Below are 22,432 nucleotides of genomic sequence, written 5' to 3' on the forward strand. Positions count from 1 at the left end.
AAAGTATGAAAAAATAGTCATCCAATCCTAATGTAGAACAAATTGACGATTCATGAGTTGAGACCGAATCACACTCCTCCTCGAGTATTGATGGCATAAGGGGATTCGATGGCATAAGGGTATTGAACAAAACTAGCGAAGTTCACTTCAGACGACACCATAATTTCGAAAGATCGATCATTTCTCATGATACCGACCAGGTTCAACCAAAGTACCACCGTGCTTGAATAATAAATAAATTTCCGCCATCACTGTACAAATCAAGAAGAAATCCAAAGTTAGTAATTGTTGACATCAGATGTCAACAGTTGACGTCAACAGTTGATGTCAATTGTTGACATTATACATCAACAATATATGTCAACAGATGACATCAACTGTTGACATAAGATGTCAACAATTGATGTCAACTGTTGACGTCAATTGTTGACGTCAACTGTTGACATCTGCGAAATTTACGAACTTCGCTAAACAACTTCAAAAATTACCCAGAATCACGAAAACCTTATTTTTGCCCCAAATTTAAACATACGCAGAATAAACATACACAAAAACAAAAGAAAAGTTTGATAAAACAAAAAACAAAACTAACCTTTGGCGAGGATCGGAGCTACGTGCTTGGTCGGAGCTACGGTCTTCGTCGTGACCGGATCTATGAGCTTTGGTTGTGCTTCCTTGAGGGTGTCGGAGCTCAAATCCAAGGGTTTGGGTCAGCTCAACTTTGGCAAGGATTGAGTTAGCTCAAATCTAGGGTTTTGGTTCTCTTTTGGTTTTGAGCTTTGAGCTCTTTTCTAACGAGAGAGAGAGAGATAAAAAAAAAATTAATTCAGAATGGATTAAATGATGGTATTAAATGAGGTATGAGATTGAAAGAAAATTTAAAGTGGAGGGTAAACTTGGTTTTTCACAAGTGGTCAACTTGTATTTTTGGCCAAAATTACACTTTGGTAGATTTTTGGAAAATATTAATGATAAGGTGGTAGTTTGAGCAATTTCTCTTTTTATTATGAGAATTTCAATCTTATCATAATTTATAAAAAAAATGTTAAACAAATAATCAACTGATGTGTCATATTAATTTATGCCCCTTGTTATTCTTATTTATTTAATTAATTAATTTTTTTTAAAAGTCTAATTTAAATCCCTAATTAATATGATCTCCCACTCTCATTTTTTTTAACTACTTTTCATATTTTTTGTTTCCCTCTCATTCTCAACGAGTCCATTTTTCTCTCTCTCGATTTTCATTTTGTTCTCTTTCTTCAGAATTTCAAAAATTCATATATTTCTTGTACGAACTCGGAATTGAGTGATTCCAAGTCCTATGGATTCGTAGTGAAGAGAGCTTCAAGAATATACTCATTGTGCTGGATGAAAAGTTATGTTTACTTCCGTATAAATTCTTCCGGATCTGGGTTCCGAGGGCGATATAGCTCTTCGTCTCTGTCAAGCAGATATTGACTCTAAGGGCGGCGAAGCTCTTCGTCGGACAAACAAAAGTGCGGAAGCACCGTGCATCGATTAAAGAGAAAAAGAGCAGCACGTTGGAATAGTCTGTAAATTTTGCATACTAAGTGATTTTTATACATGCTAAATTTTTTGTCACATTAGCTAATGGCTAGTTAACTAAAACTTATGAACGGTGGCTAAATTGAAATTTCAACGTTTCAATTTGACTAGTTTTTTAGAGTGCCCGAAATGGAACAAAAAAAAATATCTGAAACGGAAAAAAATAATTGTATTTTACTTAAAAAAATGTTATTTTTGCAAAAATAATTGTAGACATTAAGTTTACGATTACTTAAAAAAAACCTATTACATGCAATTTCCTAAACAAAAACTTAACACCAAGTTATGAAACTGATATCCTTAACTCGTACTTCCAATCTATCAATATTACCAAAGTACCCTCCCGCATAAGAGACCCCCCCGCTTAAGAACCCTCTCACTCCATACATCTATAAAATGAGCAAAAACCCCAATCGAAAGCCCTAGAACCATAACGCTAACTTATTCTCAACTCTCCGCTTTCAATCCTTCCCTAGCATTTCACTTCCAGTTTTCCCGTCAACGGGGCCGAGCGAGAGTGTTTTTCCGGAGCAAGAATTTTCAGCAACTATGGCAGATTACGACGCTAGGTACGAAGGTAACGGAGACGACGCCGAAAAATATGGCGGCGACGCTGTTTCCTCCCCCCAGCCTCGCGGCGGAAGCGAAGGTCCCCCGGAAGATTACAGCGAATCTAAATCTCAGGTATGGTGTATATATATATGCATGTGCGTATATATATATGTATGGCAGCTTATCTTTTACTTTTATCTTGATTACGTTTGTAAAGATTGTTCCTATAGAAAGCTTACTTCTGGTTGAAGCACATTCCGTCGGTTGGTTATTGTTGTTATGAACTTCGTTAGATGTTTCAGAGTCAGAAATTTTACCGAGAACACAAATTTGTTGATATTTTCGTGGAGTGTTTCTTGGTTTTTTTTTTTTTTTTTTCACTCGCTCAGTTTTTAGGCTGTGATTATCCTACTGCTTGGAGATTAATTTGAGAACTAATAATATCGCGGTTATTAGTGTTCATACCTGTAAATGTTCTATAGAAATGGATAAATAACGTTGATACTTGGAATAAATGTTGCAGCACGGCTCTCGTGATCGCGAGAGAGAGTCGTCCAAGAGTAGGGAGAAGGAGAAAGAGAAAGGGCGCGACCGGGACAAGGATCGAGATAGAGACAGGGATAGGGATAGGGATAGGGATAGGGATAGAAGTGGAGGGAGGAGCAAAGACAGGGATAGAGAGAGGGATCGGGACAAAGATAGAGACAGAGACAGGGAAAGGGAACGAGACAGGGACCGCGATCACCATCATAGGAGTGATCGCCACAGGGACCGCAGTGAAAGAAGGGAACGAGGAAGAGAAAGAAATGGTGATGACTATGATAGGTAATAATAGAATTGATAGAACAATTACCTATATGAGTTCAATAACTGTTATTTGATTTATTGCATATCAATATTGTACAGGCGGAAGGATCATGACAGAGAGAGGGAGGATCGTCACAGGCGCCGGTCTAGATCTGCTTCAAAAAGCCGGTCTGAGCATAGATCACGGTCACGTTCTCGTTCTCGTTCGCGGTCAAAGAGGTACGTGTTCGATATTGGAATGTATGTTTGAAATATATGATTTCAATATATATATATATATATATATATATATATATTTATCTATATGCCTTTTGGGTTGTATCCTCTATTAGTCTCCTAACATTTTGTACCCGCAGCAAAAGGATTAGCGGTTTTGATATGGCACCTCCTTCCTCTGCATTGTTATCAGTTCCAGTTCCCGTTACAGGTACTATAATCCCCTAAATAGGGTTATTATGACTTTCTTAACTGCTATCTTTTTTTTCTTTGTTGTGGTATAGTGTGGAAACTTCGTATCAAATTGCATGGTGTTATTTTGGTAAGATATGTTTTGTTACACGTCATTTGTGCTATAGCTTTGTACATAAGTTTTTCTGGATGGGCTATAAATTTTCAATACTTGGTGTAATAATTCTGGGACTGAGAGATCTTTTTTGGTTTTCTTTTCTTGTGTTTGGTGTTTTCTTGTTTTTTTTTTTGTTGTCTTGTCATTTGTTGTGAGAAGGCAAGGTTGGGCTACTTGCCCCACTGTGCTGACAATGGGTGTGAGCCGACTCTGTAGCTTTAATGTACAAGGAGGATTCATGCACTGGTTTGATGGATCTTGTTCGTCTTCAACCGGCCACTATTTCCTTTTTTGGTAGTCTTACAGATATTTACTCCAAATAAAATGTAAAAATTCCTTTCGTCTCCGCTGATAAATTGTACTCTAAAAAGCTAGGATACGTTTAATCCAAACGAATTCTCGGAAATTGAGGGTTTAAGGTGGTGCAATGCTGTTCTTAATTCCTACACCTCTGACGTGTCGTAAGATTGTTTTATAGTTCTGAGTGTAACGTTAATTTTCCTAGCAGGTCACCTTCCTGGGACTGCGCCGGCTCTACCTGGAATGTTCTCAAATATGTTTCCTTTAGTTAGCCAGGTATTTATTTTTTACTTCTTCATTTGTCGAGGAAAAAACCTTTTTGTTTATCTTAGTCCTTTGTGATTGATTTTTCATTGCGTTGGAATGCAGCCGTTTTCAGCCCTTCCTATTATGCCAGTTCAGGCCATGACTCAACAGGTTGGATGATTTGCTTTCTTCTTGCTGCTAATACTTACTTTGTGTACCTTCTCTTACCTGCCTTTAAGTTTGTTAAATTAATTTTTTTTTTCTCTTTTTCATTTTCTAGGCGACTAGGCATGCCCGTAGGGTATATGTTGGAGGTCTTCCTCCTACGGCTAACGAGCAGGTAAATTATCATTTCTACCCATGAATTTTTTGGTATCTCAATTTACGTTGTTGGTTTTAATGTGGTGTGCTCTTAAGTCGAGACTATCTGCCATCCCAACTCTTGAATTTCTTGTGCAATGCACTTCAACATATGCGTTTTTCTCATTATTATTATTTTTTTTATTGAGAATAACAAATTTGAGCTGTGTTGCAGTCTGTTGCAACGTTTTTCAGCCATGTCATGTCCAGAATCGGAGGAAACACCGCTGGTCCAGGTGTGTAGATTTTTTGTTCTTACCAATAGGTGTTCTTAACTAAGAATTTTGTGATAATGGTTTCATTTGTTTTCTACAGGGGATGCCGTTGTGAATGTTTACATTAATCATGAGAAGAAGTTTGCCTTTGTGGAGATGAGATCCGTTGAGGAAGCTAGCAACGCTATGGCCTTGGATGGGATTATTTTTGAGGTATTCGAAAGTATTTTATAATAATAATACAATGCATTTCAAGCACAAGGCTAATTGACTATTCGTGTACAGTTTGTGTGGATATTTACCAGCTTGGTTTTATTCATTTTCTTCGATTGTTCTTACAGGGAGCCCCGGTTAAGGTGAGGAGACCCAGTGATTACAATCCCTCTCTGGCTGCAACTCTTGGCCCAAGCCAGCCCAACCCGAATCTGGACTTGGGTGCTGTTGGGCTAACACCAGGTTCTGCTGGCGGGCTCGAGGGTCCGGACCGTATTTTCGTCGGAGGCTTACCCTATTATTTTACAGAGGCCCAAATCAAGGAGTTGCTAGAGTCCTTTGGACCACTTCGGGGTTTTGATCTAGTGAAAGACAGAGAAACTGGAAACTCGAAAGGATATGCCTTTTGTGTTTACCAAGATCTTTCAGTGACGGACATAGCTTGTACAGCTCTGAATGGAATCAAAATGGGTGATAAGACTCTTACTGTTAGGCGCGCCAATCAAGGCACTACCCAACCCAAACCAGAACAAGAGAACGTGTTGTTACATGCTCAACAACAGATTGCTCTGCAGGTAGGATAACGTCTTCACAAAGTCCTGTTAAATTTTTTCATCCCGGCATAAGACATACAAATACTGGTCATTAAAGTACAATTCTCGTTTTTGGCATCCTTATTATCTTATGTTTCTCCTTTGCAGAGATTCATGTTGCTTCAGCAACCTAATGCAACAGCTGAAGCAACCTCGAAGGTCATCTGTTTGACTGAAGTAGTTACTGCAGATGAGCTAAGAGAGAACGAGGAATATGAAGACATAATGGAAGACATGAGGCAGGAAGGAGAAAAATTTGGTATTATAATGCTCTCCTTTATTTTATTTTTTTCGTTCATACTTCATTTGGTAACCTGTGGTTGAGTCATTATTAATTTTTTCTTTCTTTCTTTCTGTCGTATCTTTCTGTTTTACAGCCCTTTTTGTTGTCCCACATTCTGCTATAAAGAATCAGGCCTAACATACAGACAGAAGCCTCTATGACCTTCTATCTAAATTACCTTGAATTGATTTTTCAAATATTTGTATATAGAACCTAAAAGTTTTAATCTTTTTCTTTCTTTTTTGGTCTTTCGATTATAATTTCTGGTGATGCAGGTCCATTGGTGAGAGTTGTTATCCCGCGACCTTCACCGGATGGTCAACCAATCCCAGGAGTTGGCAAGGTATGTACGAGTCTCATGTAATTTCTAGATCAAGTATCCCGTAGAAAAGGCTTTTTTTTTAAAAGTAATTTTGCTTGATGGTTTTTTCGCCCCTATTCTTCAGGTGTTTTTGGAGTACGCTGACGCAGACAGTGCAAGCAAAGCCCGTGCCGGATTAAATGGAAGGAAATTTGGCGGGAACCAAGTGGTGGCCGTTTATTATGCGGAGGACAAGTTTGCCGAGGGAGATTATCAGGGATAGTTTGTCTAATATCATAGAGGCTTTTGTTGCTTTTCATTTTGTCGTTTGGTAGATTTTATTTGCTCAAGTATATACTATTTGAACTGAGATTGTTGCCTTTTTATTGTTAGTCAATGAACGCAGCAAGTTGTTACTTTGCGTTAATTATCTTCTCTCTCTCAGTTTTAAAACTTCAATGGTTTAATATAATTAAATTAACTCAATATAAAAATCAAATCGAGTATTCCTCGTAGAGTGATACCAATTCAATTCTTGCTAAGGCAGGTAATGTATGCTGTATAATTATGATTATGTGAACGGCAAAGAAATAAAGGGACTTTTTTAAATAGCTTCACATACCATGATCACTGATCCTAACTTCTACAAAACTGAATATACCGTAGCCACGTGGGGAAGAAAATATCAGAAATTCATATTCGTGTAAGCTGCGAAAAACACAAGAAAGATAAAACTATTAATAACACAATCACCGGGAAAAAAAAACAGCGAATGTTCATAAGCTAAGTTTTGGAAAGAGATTAACCAGAAGATGTAAATAAATACCATCCAAGCCTTCCAATGAGCAGTAGAGCTTGAATTAAATATTTAAATGTGATAATGCTAGGGGGCCAAAAATGTCATTTTTCCATCAAATTAAATGTAGCTGTAGATTGGGAGCATTTGTAAGGTGCCAGCTTGGCTAAAGAAGTATTATTTTTGCTGACGTGTATCTCTTTCATTTGTTTCTCTGTAATTGGCTGAAACAAAAGCCTCAAATTAGCCTCAAGACTTTGTAATTCATGACTCAGAAATTTTCCTGTCATTGATTTCTATTATAATATCATACCTTCTACAGTTTCAGAATCCATAAGTGAAGTGAATTCGTATGCGATCACGGAAGACAAACTCACATCCTCTCTTTTTATGCTTCTGCAAACAAACTCAGACTCATACTGTATATATATATATATAAAAAAAAAATCATGCAATCAGCAAAAACTAGTTTACCTAAACACAGACTCAATACCTCATAAGGAGGACAAGAGAAAAATCTTCTTCACAGGCTTGTAAAGGACCAAGATGTTCTTTCAATGCTCGCGACTACACACGAACGATGCAGCCTTCAACCATGTTCATAAATTCAGATTCTCAATGCACATATAAAAATTTGGCTTAAAGCCTTTTTCGTTTGGTTTGATCACTGATGTATAAAATTTGTCAATGTCGGATTTTGATTTCAGCCACTTGCAGCAAGGAAGAAGTAGACATGTTAATTACACAAATTCAAAGCTAACCGGCATTCTTTGGGTTATACTGATCCGTACGTCCACCTGAACGTGAATGATTTTGTCTTAAAAAAATAATGGTATAAGTAAATTATGAAAGAACTATTTAAAGTTTCTAGCAACCCGTACCATCTCGGGAAGAAAATATCAGAAATTCATATTGGTGTAGGCTCTCCTCAATGTTGCTATAAGAATTGTGGTAGAGAGAGCAAAACAAGAGAAACACATAAAATATCATTAGGCAAAAAAAAAAAAAAAAAGAGTGAATGAACATAAGCTAAATTGAAAAAAGAGATTGATTAGAAGAAGTAAACGTAAATGTTTTTTGCAAGGCGGGGACGGCGGACGGGACGTGTGTACGATACCGTGGATCCAACGACTGCGAAGATGTTTTCGGAGTAGCGGAAGTGTGTGAGTAATGGCTGGTCATTGGACTTGAATGTCAAGTCTATACTACCATTGTGTACGACGGCGATGATGGAGCGATGAAAGAGGGGATGAACTCCGGCGAGCTTACCACCGACCGCCATGACTTGCAAACGGAGCTGCTTCGGATCGCCGTGTCTGAGTCCGGGGCTCGAGCCAGTATCTCTGACAATAAATCATCCGATATCTTCAATATCTTTTCAATTACTGAGTTGGACATCATAATCGATCATAACATATACCGAGTCACATCATGGAATACGGCAAACAACTATCTCCTATAATTTCTCTAACAAATATCTATAACAAAATATATATATTTTCAACAATAAATATACGCATTTACATAATTAAGTGTATAATTATCACGCTCATTTACTGACGAACGTATTACCGATTAGTGTATATATATATGTCACTACATTAATAATTACTATTTATTATTTAAAGAGAGATCTATTTTGATTTTTTTTATAATCATGTTTATTTTACGAAACACTAAATTGTTTTTGTTATCAGCAAAAGTTAATTTAAAAATATTTTATCAAACACCTGTATGCTTTAAAAAAAAAAGTTATTTTCTAAAACAGAATAATAAAATATTTTTTTTAAAAGTAAAGTTAAGCCAAACAACACCGATTTTGCACTCAAGAAGGGTATATTAATGTAAAACTATTCAGGAGGGTTTTAAATGGATTAAACGGCATGGTTTTAATTTTATATGGATAGTCCCGAGGTTGATGAAAGTATTATATTCTCCAAAATACCCTTTTTTTTGTAGTTGAGAAAATACCCTTTCTAATATTATTTTAAAATGTGATTAAAATTTTAAATTTAATTCTCGACGTTTTATTTTATTGGGTTATATAGGTATATAGCCACACGGCTATAGAGATTTTGGATTAGGCCAACATTTTGTTAATTTCCTGTTAATAGCCACAGCAATCTATTTACGGTCTAATAAAATACCAAAATGTCCCCACATAATTCCCGCCCATTTACACACCAAAAATTAAAAAATTTAAACCAAATATACGGTCAATAATTTATGGCACAAATCAAGGGACCATCATTAACAAACGAAATTAAACATCACGCACCACAAAATCCATTCAAAACAAACGCACCACAAAATACACCAAGATGCACCCTCGCCGACAGGCTCACCGCAAATCTTTTCTTCTTCTGTCATCTTCTTTCTTCTCCGGGGAGACAACGAGAAAAAAGAAGATGACAGAAGAAAAAAAGATTCGTTTAAAAGAGAAAAATATTCATTTGTCCACGCCGTGATGTCGGCCATGATGTTCTCCGCCGTGGTCATGCTCGACGAGAGCGATGAAGAATTGAGATTAGAGGATTTCTTGTATTATGACGATCCTTCATTTTTTTTTCTCTTCTTATTCTTCATCGGAATCGTTGGTGGTTTTGAGTATATGAGATTTGTTTCAGTGATTGTGAATTTGTTGAGATTTTGGTTCTGGTGTGTCTTTTCCAGTATTGTAAATACGACGTTGATTTACAGTTAATACCAATTGTTTCAGCGTAAAGCATTGTAAAAATAAAGATGATTTACATTATATTCGTGTAAATACAAAACTGATTTACAGTATATTCGTGTAAATACAAAGCATATTTATAGTATATTCATTGTAAATACAAAACATATTTACAGTATATTCGTGTAAATAAAATTGGAAAAAATTATGTAAATATTTTGGACGTTCTAAAATTATGAATATATGGAAAACAAAATAATATCAGTTTTTAAATCATCAGAGTGTTCTAATATTTAAATTGGAATTGGCGGCCAACTGAGATTAGAAATATCGTAATTGTAATATTTGAATTGTTTTCCAGAATAAAGTCAATAAATGAGAAATATTTTGCAGATTGTATATTATTTTGCCACAAAAATAGAAACTGATTGCCTAAGGTCAACCGGTAAATCTTCTATAACCACACGTCCAAATCTTCTATAACTACTTCCTAATCGGTTTCCTTCAAAAAAATTTAAAAAAAAACTGCCTTATTTATAAAGAAACTGATTGCCTAAGATCAACCGGTAAATCTTCTATAACCACACGTCCAAATCTTCTATAACTACTTTCCTAATCGGTTTCCTTCAAAATTTAAAAAAAAAAACTGTCTTATTTATAATTGAAAGCGATTTGATAAGGGCAAAGGTGTAAAAAAAATTTAATTAATGTCATGCCACGTAAGCGTCTTGTCTATTTACACATAATTAACGAAATGTTGGCTAAAACGCAATTGCTATCGTTTATGTGGCTTATGTGGCCAATTTTTTGTATTTTATTTTATAAGGAAAATAGATATGGTTGAACTTGGTTGTCACATCTAAGTAGGAGTAATTGATGTCTTTTTACCGTGTTTTTTTTTTTCAATTAGAAACGACCGTAATAATACCCAAACAAAACGACAGATTACAGTTTACGTAAGAAAAGTGAAACCAGAAATCTAAAACCCTATACCCTTTCTCCTTTCGTCTGCTGCAAAAAAATCACAGAACTCACCAATGGCCTCCTCGTCTCATCTCCGCCATCTCCGGCGCTTCTCTACCTCCATCTCCATTTCCAAACCGACCCCCAAGCTCCGATCCGAGAACGACCTCGACGCAGCCATAAAACCCTCCATCCCCGCCGGAAGACTCGCTGCTCAGTCCGTCTCTCGCTATGCCCCGGAAATCACCGTCCGAAACCTCCCCAAATCCCGGCGATTCTCCGACGTCGAGACCTTCATCGAATCCCACCAAAACGACCCCAAAATCAAGGACGAGACCTACTTGTCCACCCTGATCCGATCGTACGGCCGCGACGGGATGTTCGATCACGCCACGTGGGCACACGAGAACATGGAAGCCCTCGGGACTCCGAGGTCCGTCGTGTCCTTCAACGCGCTTCTCGCCGCGTGCAACAACTCGAAGCTCTTCGAGAAAGCACCCCAACTGTTCGACGAAATTCCCAAGAGGTTCGAGTTTTCCCCGGACGGCATGTCGTACCGGATTCTGGTGAAGTCGTACTGCGGGAAAGGGTTGACCGAGAAAGCCGTTGAGACGATGCACGAGATGGAGAAGAAAGGGTTCGAAGTCACCGCGGCCACTCTGACCACGATCATCGACGCAATGTACAAGAACGGAAAAAGCGAAGAGGCCGAGAAGCTTTGGGAAGCCATGAAGGACAAGGGGTGCAAAATCGACGCTGTGGCTTACAATCTCCGGATCGAAAACCGCCACGGAGGGAGACCCGAGGCGGTCAAAGCCATGATCGACGAGATGATCGAATCCGGGGTCAAACCCGACACGTCGACATACAACCATTTGATGATCTGCCACTGCAAGACCAAGGCTTTTGGGGAAGCCAAGAAGGTCTTCGACGAGCTCGAGGAGAAGGGTCTTAGGCCCAATCCGGCAACGTTTAAGATTCTTATATCGGAGCTTTGCAGGGCCGGGTTTTTCGACCGGGCCCAGAAGGTGTTCAAGAGGAGCGTGTTGGCAAACATGGTCCCAGATTTCACTACCGCGAGGGCTTTGGTTGAAGGTTTGGCTGGGAAAAAGATGACAAAGGAGGCAAAGAAGACGATTTTGGCCATCAAAAAGGGGTTGTCTCCGGCGGGTTTGGTTCCGTGGAAGAAAGTCGAGGTGAGTCTCGGTTTGTCCGCCCCCGACTTTCGGAGGAGAAAGAAAGTCTCCGACCATGGTGGTAGAGTGGCTTCGCCGTAATTTGATGGGTCTGAGATTTTTTTTATCCGTTTGTTTGTTATTCTATTGGGTATGACATGAATTCCAAGATTAGAACTTTGGTTGAAATAACAGTGTTGTTTATTATAGCCTCAAAAAAAAAATTATACGCAGAGAGGTCAGCTTATTTATCTAAAGCTAACAAAGAGAAATGGGAGTTCACTTATGAAGTAATGCAGTTTGGATGCCTTAAATATATTTTGTGATTAATCGTGTAAAAAGAAAGATCCTCTTGCTCTGAAGATACGGAATGCGCTAATGTACCACTTAGATTTTATGATGCTGTTATGATTAGAAGATCATAGGGTATATATCTATTATCTTAATCGTGTAAGAGTCAAAAAGTGAATGTTGCATAGTGCAACAATTTGTTATCCTTTTGTCGAAGGAATTTTTCTCGCATTTATCGGATAACAACGTGGAAGATACTGATAAATTTTATTTTATTTAATTCATTTTTTTTTCTTCATATGAAAGGTATTTTAAAAATTATTAGAAAAAAAATCAGCAACAAATAAACAGGGAAGAACGAGTTTATAACATTTGCAAATTTAAGGACTATGGTAATGTTAAGTTATTAGGATTTTAATCTTAATTTTTTTTTTAAGAGGAGCACATCTACTGTGAACCTTATCATTGTTTGAACTAACTATTAAAATACTGATACTCAGTACCGATATTGAAGATCTAATTTTATTAATATACTTAGTACCGATATATATCGATTAGTATTTTATAAAAATTTTAATACTAACTATCGATTATAGTGCCTTTACTCATATATATCGCTCATCAATAAATATACCAAATGATATCGAATAACAATTGGAAAAAATTAAATACTTACAAGTACATAGTCCAAACTACACTTACATAAAGTATTATAAAATAAACATGTGTGGATCATACTTACATAAAGTATATAATATACATATACATGCCGTATGATAATATGTTTGAGACTCTTTTTAAAAAATAAACGTTACTTTTATAATAATATGTATAGGGTTTACTTTATACCAAGTATAAGGCTACTAGGGCTTACCCTAATTAATCACAAAGGCTTCAAGGGGATTAATATGCCATTTTTTTAATGCACAAACGCGTCCTCGACAAAAAATAAAATAAAATAAAATAAAATATCAATTAAGAAAATAACCAATTTAAACGTTTGATATTACTAAATAGTCAATGTTTATTAAATCTTAGATAAATAATCATTTTCATGTATTTACATATATAAATCTTAGATAAATAACTGTAGAAAATCAGTTCGTCAGCTAGTCTCAGTTCGTCAGATCGTCTCACCATCAGTTCGTCAGCTCGTCTCACCATCACCACGTCAGCTCGTCTCACCATTCAGTTCGTCAGCTAGTCTCACCCAACTCGTCCTCAGTTCGGAATCCACCTCAACTCACTCCGAACTGACCTCACCATCTTGAAACCAGCCGGTTCCTTGGAACTCATCTCACTTTGGGCAAAGTGTTGCATTTATTTTTCATTCTATTTCCTATATCTTGTTCTCTGTGTATATTTATTATTATTATCTATTTCCTAGAAGTAGTTATTACGCACATTTATTACACTGATAATGTATTTAGTCTAGTCTAATGTATCCACCATATCTATAAATAGGTGATACAATTTCATATCAATAATAAGAAGAATATTTCTCAGATTCGAATCTCTCTCTCTCTCTAAATTTCAACAATAACCACTTCCGTGTATTAGGTCACATCATTATTTACGACTATTTACCTATGATTTACCAAACGTTAACTATTTAACAATGTCAAACGTTTAAGTTGATTATTTTCCTAATTTTTTGTAAAAAAAATTTGTACCAGCTTTTATTAATTAATTATTTGATGATTTACTATTATGTATATAACTATATAAATGGTACATATTAAATATTTCCCGCTATGCATATTCAATCGATTCCCCGCAGCATAGAATTCATTTCATACATCCATTTTCAGACTATCTTCTTATCCAAGAGTAGTTGTGAAAGGACCTTTTCTGTTAGTAAGTCGTTTTGCATATTCAATCAATTGCCCATATCATAGAATTCATTTGATAGACCCATTTTCAGACTAAGGATCTTCTTATCCAAGGGTAATAGTATGCTGCAGGAAAACATCAGCGAGATAAAATAAAAAAAATAAAAAAATAAAAAATAAAAAAACAGCTGAGAATACATTAGTGACAAACTCAGTAACACAACATGTTGCGACACATTGAAAAACAATAACTTGCCAAGCACACAAACCCATTAGCATTATAAAAATCACCAATATCACCACATACCGTTAACCAAAGGACCAATCCCGATTTGCCAAGAACTGGATGAAGACATAATTGAAGTTTGAATCTTCAACACAAACTGTAAGAAAATACAAACAGATAATCGAAGCCACAATCATTCATCATTGAGCACTTTTAAAAACATAGTTGTTAGTTAAGGCTGGTTATAGTAAGTAAATTGTTTGGGCTTCAAGTCACTCACCCTAAACGTTATTTGACAAAATGCTTAGCATCTCCACATGGTGAATTAACTTTATACCATAATCATTTAGGTGATTACTAAAACTCACCGTTTAATAAATTTGCAAACGGTACAAAAACATAAAAAAATTTCGAACCAAAACTCACCGTTATAAATCCATTGGGGTAATCTGATCTGCTAACGACTTGAAAATTTTCCGAAAAAGCATCCCTGGAAAAAAAAAATGTAAACTTCAGTGCCTTGCATTATATCAACGTTACAAATGGTACAAAAACATTAAAAAATTTCCGCAGCCAAAACTCACTGTATGAATCCATTGTGCAGTGTCGGGTAATCCGATCTACTTACAGTTAAAAAATTGCTGGAAAAGGCATCCCTGGAAAAAAAAATGTAAATTTCAGTGCCTTGCATTTTAACAACACGAAATTTCTTTACATATTTTTCTTTTTCAACCAAAAAATATGCAGTTAAATTCTATAATAAAAAATGTGTTTGTTAGTACAAGAACAAAACTGCACTTTATTTACTTTATAAAGACCCGATAAAAACCAGAAAAGTTGTATCACCATTGGATGACTTGCCATTTGTACAATTCATAATCATGAGTAGACAGTTCATGTTCCCACTTCTTCCATCCACGAATCTGAGACAGCAGAACCTACTCAACTTTTGTCTGCTGATTGAAAATATATAAATATAAATATTAATTAACCATACCTGAAGCCTCCCGAGCATCACTGTAACACCCTGTCAGTACTAATCGCATTAGAGGTCTCATTACTAGTTAATTCGTACGTGACACCAATGGCAAAAATGTTCATTAAAATTCATTTCAAGTCCGAGAGTGGACCGTAACAGACAACAGTGAAGAAGCCTAATCTAGCCATTCAAGTTCGCCACATATTACATGTTATTACCATCAATCTCATGAGCATGCTGGTTTCTTTTTCGGATGCAATAGTAGATACTTGCGTTTTCTCAAGTCAAGCGTGACACCAACGGCGAAAATCTTCATTAATAGATCGGCGTTCAAAGTTCAAACCACAAGAGCTTTTCCCCCGTATTCCTCGTTGCTCGGTTTCGTTTCTATAACAGAACACAGCAACTCTCTTCTAATTTAATGGCGAGGCATATTTTGGCAATGAAGATCTGACATCATAGAAGAAAACAAGAAAAAAGAGAGACAGCAGAACTCAGTTAAATCTCCCTGATTTGACCTTCTCAAGAGCTTCAAACAGAGCTCTCTCGCGCCCCTCAGTGAAATGAAATATTTGCAAATAGTTTAACAAATAACTCAAGAAATGATAACAAAACTATAATATAACCAATACTCATGAGCCAGTTCAGTTTTATAGGCCTGTATAATAATACCTTGTAACTTAAGACAGTAAAATTAGATTAATTGAATCAGAAACTCATTCTTTCTCGTTTTCTTTTTTTCTATTTATGTTTGTGTAAATTTACCTTTAAAACGGTCAGAAACACGGACCAAAACCCTAATCATTTTCCAGCACCAGAAAGAATCACAACACATACTAACAGCTCGAACCTTGTGAAGGACATCCTCCAAGACAGTGGAGATGATGATTATAAGTTTATAACCATGTTATTATACGAGAGAGAGGAGAGAGGACCCTGAACATTAAGCAGATTAGATAGCTGATCACGAGGCATCTTGTGTGATCATAGTGAAAAATCAAAGCAGAAACATAACCAAACTATATGTATCCATGTTCTCTATGTTCCAAATTCCAGTCAGGCAAATCCAAAATCGTCCTAATTAATGAAAGAAGAAAATATCAGGTTACAAACAAGAGGCCTTAAATTCGAACAAAAAAACTTAATAACAGGGAATAATCTCTATATACACCTATTTTTTCGAAGGGGTTTGGGGGCTCTAGGATAGTGACCTGAACCTCGTGGACAATGAAGCCGCGTATCTGAATCCGTCGTCACTACGTCTTTCGGCCCAAGATGTTCGGATAGCAAGGACTGAAAATGTCAACGACATAGAAAATCATAAAAACCAAACAATCAAGTCAAAATCAAAACCAAACCTGCACTGCCATACAGAATCCAGAAATGGCTAAGACAGCTTGCTGGGGAATTCAGAATCAAAGGAATAGTGGCATTTTAGAACAGAGGTCTGTTGGGACAAAATTTTCAGAAATTTCCAAAAAAAGCATCCCTGGAAAAAAAAAATGTACAACTTCAGTGCTTTGCATTACACCAACACGTAATTTATTTAGTTCTTTTTTGTTTTCAGACAAAAACTAAGAAGTCACTGAATTGAGTTAAAAGCTCTTACAATGTAGAAGAAGACAGGAATTATGGTCCAGAAACTTGTATGCCCTATCACAAATGCATCTCATGAGTAAGTCCGAATCTTGAGGATCTAGGGTTTGTTATAACTAAAACGACACTGCATTCTATTTAATTGATAAGGAATATATTAAAACAAAAAAAATTAAACCGCCATTGGATGACTCGCTATCCGTGAATTCATAATCATGAGTAGATGTTTCCTGCTCCCATTTCTTTCATCCATGAATCTGAAAAACTAGAACCACAGTTTACCTCTCATTTTTACACAAATGTAAATTATTATTTAAAAAAAAAAAAGAACTTTGTTCATTTCAATAAATTGGCAGAAACCAGGAATACAAATGCTAATTGAATAATAAATAAATATAAAAAATAATTAAAAAAAAAATTAATCATACCTTTTGCCTCCCGAGCATCATTGTAAAACCACTAAACATCACATGAAATAGCACGAAAAATAATGTGCAACTGATGCGAACCATTTACAGAAATGAGTAGTGGCTCATATTCCTGTCAGCAATAATCGGATTAGAGGTCTTGTTTTCTAATTAACCCATATGTGACACAATGGAAAAAATCTTCATTAAAATTGTTTTCAAATAAGAGAGTGGACTGTAACATTCCAGTTCACCAGACATTACATGTTTTTATCATCAAACTCATGAGCATGTTGGTTTCTTTTTCCAATGAAGTAGTGGATACTTACGGTTTTGAACCACAACAGTTTTCTCCCATGTTCCTCGTCGCTCGATTTCGTTTCTTTGATAGAACATGGTAACATGGTCTCCGCAATTTTAATGGGGATACATACTTTGGCAATGTAGGTATTAAGAAATGAGCTTTGTATTTGTAGTCAGCGGTCTTTTGCTTGTATTTTACGTATCCTTGTTCTGAGAGTTTCAGTTTATGTGTTTTACGCTTTTACCCTTACTTATCTATTTGTAAGTGAGAGGTTTTTTGTCTTTATGGTATCTTTGTTACCGTTGCTCTTTATATATATTTGTATTGTTTTCTTTTCTGAATTAATGAGAAATTCAAGTCTTTTTCTTCTTTCTCTTCGTCTCTATTTTCTCTGAAACTCAAATCCCTAGCTTTCGATTCAGATCTTGAAATGGTATCAGAGCTACTTTTGCTTCTCTGAGACTGATCGGAAATCCTGTACATCTTCTTCCTTTCTCCTTGATTTCTTTCGTGTTCTTCGACAATGTCGACTAAAGAATCAATGACCGAAGAGATGTCGGCGATTAGAAATGCTGGGAAGAAAACTTCGAGCGATGAGATCATTGATCCCTATTTTCTGCATCACTCAGATTCTTCGGGGATGATCTTGGTTACTCAACCGATGAATGGCGAGAATTATCATTCTTGGAGCCGATCGATGAAAATGACGCTCTCTATCAAGAACAAACTCGGATTCATCGATGGATCGATCGACAAGCCAGATGGATCGAATTTCAATCTTCTCAACGCCTGGCAAAGGAACAACAACATTGTCATCTCTTGGATCCTCAATTGTTGTACCAAAGAAATCGCATCGAGCATCGTCATTAGCGATTCAGCAACTGATATCTTGAAGGATCTCCAAGAGAGATATGAGCAAAGCAAAAGACCGCTGACTACAAATACAAAGCTCATTTCTTAATACAGAATTATGTTCTTTCCATCTCAGATAACTATGAACCCCAATACTATCACCAAGCTTGTAAGCACAAACATTGGCAACAAGCAATGTGAGAAGAGCTAAAGGCTATGGAAGACAATCATACATGGTCTATTGTCCCACTACCACCATCAAAGAAGAGCATTGGATGCCGATGGATTTACACAAACAAATATAACTATGATGGGACACTGTCAAGACATAAAGCCAGATTAGTGGCTAAAGGGTACAATCAAAGAGGAGTAGATTTCATTGATACCTTCTCACCTGTCGCTAAGCTTATCACTGTCAAAGTCTTATTAGCTTTAGCTGCTTCACAAAATTGGTTTTTGGCTCAGTTAGATATTAACCATGCTTTTTTGAATGGCGACTTATTTGAGGAAGTCTATATGGACTTACCTATGTGTTATGAGAAACAGGGGGAGCAACAACATGGTGAAGGAAAGCTTGTGTGCAAGTTGCACAAATCGATATATGGCTTGAAAACAAGCATCTCGACAGTGGAACATCACCTTCACACATGCCATATGTGGCTCCGGTTTTAAAGTTAAGAGCAGCAAAATGAACTGTGAAATGTTGATTTGGGTTTGGAACCAAGGTCAAAAAGTTTGTGATTTGATTGAATAAAAAATTATTTGACATTGTGAAAAACAGAGAAATAAGGAGAGTTAATATTTCTTTACTAGTTTGAAAAATAACAAATATAAGTTTTTTATTTTAAATCTGTCAAATTTAACCGATTGTTATACGTGTCATTGTATCTAATTTGAAACATATTAATTATTAACGAAAATATAATTTTGTAATATTGAGTATTTTCTCGCAATTTAAAATATGTATAAAATTGTAACAAATTAAAAATATCAAGTATTTTTGTCACTAATAAACTTGTCTTCATTCCATATTTTCTTTTATCTTTGAACCGCGTTAATTATACGCTACACTGTAAAACAGAAAAGGAAACTAATGTAAAAACAAGTAACGGTTACAAATGGACAACCACAGCCGTTGGATCAGAAAACAATCCAACGGCGATAAGATGAATGATGAAGTTAATTGAGCCCCAAGTCTTAACCTTGTTATAAAATGTCACCTGAACAACTTGTAGCGGGTCTCATTTCTTATTCGATTCTCTCTCTTCACTTCACAGCGATTTAGGGTTATAGAATGGCGATCTAGGGTTTGTTATCTCTGTCCGCTCGCTCCCAGACTGTCCCTGTCTGCCTCGTCGCCAAACCCCGACGCCGTCGCAGGGCCGATCGTCATCGCCGACCCCGGCAACAAGCTCGCCGGTAGGGGTTTTTCAATCTTCTGCAGAGCCTGGAGTTGGTGGTGTCGATGAGCGGCTTCGTCCGCGAGGCCAAGTCGCGCCGCCACCTCCAGGTTTCAACCCCTTCCGTTGCTGGATCGGAGAACCTTTGCCGGGGCTCCGGTGATGGAGACGCCTGAGAACTGAGCGGCGGTGATCGGGCTAAAAGCGCGGGTGGAGAGCGCGATTTCCTGTGGAAAGAAAACAGTCCCGTCGCGTCCCTCAAAGAACGAGTATAAACCCTAGAAAGCCGAACGAAAACCCTAGAGAGTTAACTTTCTCTATCTGATTCCGTTTTTGGGATTCTGTTCACTGGGAAGCCACGACGCCGTCGCCGGAATATAGCCGCCGATCTTCGGCCCGTCCCTCTCAGAAGCTCTTGCTAGTGCGGGGCGGGTATTGGTTACCCGTCCGTAGAGCCTATGAGTTGGATCGGTGACAGTGAAGCCAAGAGAACCACGGCGGCGTTCCGACGAGATCGTGCTGGAGAAGAGAGACAAGAGACGACCACGACCACACCGACGCCCAGTGAAGCTTTTCCCTTCTTTCTTTGTTTTTTCAATAACAAGATTAAATTATTCTTATTGATTTTATAATTTTGTTATATCGATTTCAGGTTGATAGTGCAACCAAATAGGCGAGGAAGTTTGTTGGTATTGATGGTTAAATTCGTTTATCTCTCCAATAGACAAGATTAAAGGAAGCCAAGCGGCTTTCAAGTTGGCGCTTAAAATCTGTTCTCTAAGGGTCAAGTCGTTCATAAGCAGTATTCCAATGCTCCTCCAGGTAATCAACACCTTCAATAAGCTTTTCTTGCTTTGAGAGACTTATTCTGACTGTGATGTGGTGGCTTTTGCAAAACATTAGTATTCGTCTTTTAAAAAGTAGAACGTCTATAACAGAGATTAAAAGTTGGGTCTAGCAAATTGTTGAGAAAAAGGACCCCAATAAATAATTTAATATAAACTAAAACAGTTGGATCGCATCACCGTCCCTCAAAAGTTGCAATATTCGTAAATTCGGTGCCGGTAGAGACCTCCTCTAATGTATTTGCTTAGATCTGGTCATCTATGATCTTCTGTGTGTGTTTTCAGGTTACGCCAGAGATTTAATGTCAACGACGAGGGAACGCTGTTGGCTGTGGAGGCAACCGAGACAAGGATCAAGATCTTGGCATCATGAACTAGGCCTCTTTTCTGCACTGAGAGCTTCCGCGGGAACCCGTCGTCTTGGTTGGGTTTACCCCCTTGTTTTGTTTCTTGCAGCGCAAGTTTTTTCTTTTCCCTGTGCTTTATTCGTTTCTTTTTTACATTATGCAGTGTGCCAGAAAATTAACTCAAGAGGGGGTAAAATTGGTTTTAAAGAAGACAAAGGCTATACAATTATCATTGTGGTGATGACCAGACCTCCAAGGTTCGAATTTACGAAGAAAAAAGTAACAATTTTGGGAAATTTATTTTGAATTTACGGCCTACAGTCCCAATGTCAACCCTGGTCGGAAGCTTGGCGTATTCAAGTTGGTCCTGTCAAGCTGCTCGTTGACCATTTGGCCGGAACGAGATGGAGCTCGATATACACTTGCCATGGAACAACTCGCTCAGGTTTGTTTAGTTTTAAAAAGCATGAGAAATATAGGAAAAAAATATCAATTCCATAAGACTGTACAAAGAACCCAAATATCTTGTTGCATTACGAATTTATTTTTTAAATGTATTTTTTTTCCAGAAGAATCTAAATTAGAAGTAAAAAAAGAGGGAGAAAGAAAGCTTCAGCTAGACTAAAACAAAATACAATCTAGATAGCCAGTCTCATGTGAGATCTAACAGGCAAAAGTCTTATATTGTTGAAATTTTTTGTGTAAAAAAGCTTTTGTTGGAAAATGCCACTGTTCCTTTCATTTCGTATCCCTCAGCTCTGCCTTGGCTCTTGGACCACAAATATATTTCTGGAAAGGAGGCTTATGAAACAAGGGGCGTTTGGCAGTGGTTGGAAATAGCGCACAGAGAATAAAGAAGAAGCTTTAATAAGTGAATTTGGCACAACTCAGGTTTGGTTTTTATGATTGTCTATGTTTTTCTTCTTTTATTTTCACCTCCATTTCATACTATCTCAACATCACGGGCCGAAAGAGACAGCGGCGGTGGATTCAGATACGTTAGTGAAAAAATTGGTGTATATAGATTATTCCAAATTTTTATAAATTTTTTGTTCGAATTTGAGTCTTCTCTGGTTTATAACCAAGCTCTGATATGGATTCATATGGTTCGGTTTTGTTTCTAATTTGATTATTTAACCACTTTCCCAAAATCCAGATTAGATTCCTCGTGATCAGCTATCTAATATGCTTCCTGCAAGTCTACTTTTATGTTTTCTCGGTCCTCTCTCCCTCTCTCTATCATTAAATTTTATTCTCTCGAAAAGATGGTTGTAACATTTTATAGTGTTGGTGCACAATAACATCTCCTCCTAGCAAACGTTCATGCAATCCTGAATTGGCCACAGTTCGACGGTCAAAAATCAACTGACCATTTTCCAACTTTGCATATTGAGGGTAAGTGTTTTTTATTTTTTATTTTTATTTTTTTTTTATTTTTTTTTTAAATATCAGTCATTGTTGGGTATTTGTTTAAAATGCGATATGGATTGTCATATTTGTTGCTGAGCTCGGAGTTTGGTCGGAAAACCACGGCGGAGACGGAGGTGATGGGTCAGTTGAGGAAGCTCGATCGGATGCCAACCTGGGCGGTTGCCAAAGTTTGTGCCGTCATAATCATCATCTCCATTGTCTTGGAGAAAGTCCATCACAACATCGCCGCTGTAAGTCCTTAGTTTCTTTCTGATGCTGGGAAATGATTTGGGTTTTGGGTTTGTCATCATCTCCATTGTCTTGGAGAAAG

At 37.0% G+C, this 22,432-nt stretch overlaps 4 protein-coding genes and 2 long non-coding RNA genes across 11 annotated transcripts; 4 read left to right on the forward strand and 2 right to left on the reverse strand.

The window, feature by feature from the left end:
* The first annotated feature begins 1,967 nt into the window (after positions 1–1,967).
* On the forward strand, positions 1,968–6,431 carry ATU2AF65A (U2 snRNP auxilliary factor, large subunit, splicing factor). 4 transcript variants are annotated; one of them, XM_089611628.1, is made up of 13 exons: positions 1,970–2,253; positions 2,645–2,946; positions 3,028–3,147; positions 3,285–3,355; positions 3,999–4,069; positions 4,163–4,210; positions 4,320–4,379; positions 4,575–4,635; positions 4,715–4,827; positions 4,956–5,402; positions 5,529–5,679; positions 5,979–6,046; positions 6,150–6,431. In XM_089611628.1, exons 1-13 carry the CDS (start codon positions 2,119–2,121, stop codon positions 6,285–6,287), a joined length of 1,785 nt encoding a protein of 594 aa, XP_089467754.1. In that variant the 5' UTR covers positions 1,970–2,118; the 3' UTR covers positions 6,288–6,431. The 4 variants fall into 4 exon arrangements, with proteins under 4 accessions (XP_089467756.1, XP_089467754.1, XP_089467755.1 ...); XM_089611629.1 differs by having other exon boundaries at positions 4,002–4,069; XM_089611630.1 differs by lacking the exons at positions 5,979–6,046; positions 6,150–6,431 and adding an exon at positions 5,798–5,978 and having other exon boundaries at positions 1,968–2,253.
* A 3,988-nt stretch (positions 6,432–10,419) lies between these two features.
* On the forward strand, positions 10,420–12,149 carry LOC149399516 (Tetratricopeptide repeat (TPR)-like superfamily protein). Its single transcript, XM_089610324.1, has one exon. The coding sequence runs from the start codon at positions 10,512–10,514 to the stop codon at positions 11,712–11,714; it is 1,203 nt and encodes a 400-aa protein (XP_089466450.1). The 5' UTR covers positions 10,420–10,511; the 3' UTR covers positions 11,715–12,149.
* Positions 12,150–13,659: 1,510 nt separating this feature from the next.
* LOC149399517 (uncharacterized) lies at positions 13,660–14,652 on the reverse strand. Its single transcript, XR_016296771.1, has 4 exons — positions 14,546–14,652; positions 14,388–14,451; positions 14,043–14,118; positions 13,660–13,861 (listed from the first exon to the last, which is right to left on the reverse strand). It is a non-coding gene; the product is annotated as an uncharacterized LOC149399517 (long non-coding RNA).
* Positions 14,653–14,787: 135 nt separating this feature from the next.
* On the reverse strand, positions 14,788–17,071 carry LOC149399518 (uncharacterized). 3 transcript variants are annotated; one of them, XR_016296731.1, is made up of 6 exons: positions 16,965–17,052; positions 16,550–16,793; positions 16,152–16,429; positions 15,159–15,390; positions 14,959–14,988; positions 14,788–14,884 (listed from the first exon to the last, which is right to left on the reverse strand). It is a non-coding gene; the product is annotated as an uncharacterized LOC149399518 (long non-coding RNA). The 3 variants fall into 3 exon arrangements; XR_016296730.1 differs by having other exon boundaries at positions 16,550–17,071; XR_016296732.1 differs by lacking the exons at positions 16,152–16,429; positions 16,550–16,793; positions 16,965–17,052 and adding an exon at positions 15,706–15,834.
* A 717-nt stretch (positions 17,072–17,788) lies between these two features.
* Positions 17,789–18,208, forward strand: LOC149399519 (uncharacterized). The gene has a single exon (XM_089613539.1). It carries the CDS (start codon positions 17,789–17,791, stop codon positions 18,206–18,208), a length of 420 nt encoding a protein of 139 aa, XP_089469665.1.
* A 1,788-nt stretch (positions 18,209–19,996) lies between these two features.
* Positions 19,997–22,083, forward strand: LOC149399520 (uncharacterized). Its single transcript, XM_089613399.1, has 6 exons — positions 19,997–20,063; positions 20,152–20,321; positions 20,630–20,767; positions 20,855–20,948; positions 21,013–21,136; positions 21,448–22,083. Exons 3-6 carry the CDS (start codon positions 20,647–20,649, stop codon positions 21,529–21,531), a joined length of 423 nt encoding a protein of 140 aa, XP_089469525.1. The 5' UTR covers positions 19,997–20,063; positions 20,152–20,321; positions 20,630–20,646; the 3' UTR covers positions 21,532–22,083.
* The last annotated feature ends 349 nt before the right edge of the window (positions 22,084–22,432 follow it).

Source organism: Urtica dioica, chromosome 4 (assembly GCF_054948205.1).
Source record: "Urtica dioica subsp. dioica isolate 48M chromosome 4, U.dioica_male_clone48M_v1_H2, whole genome shotgun sequence".
Classification (NCBI taxonomy): Eukaryota; Viridiplantae; Streptophyta; class Magnoliopsida; order Rosales; family Urticaceae; genus Urtica; species Urtica dioica.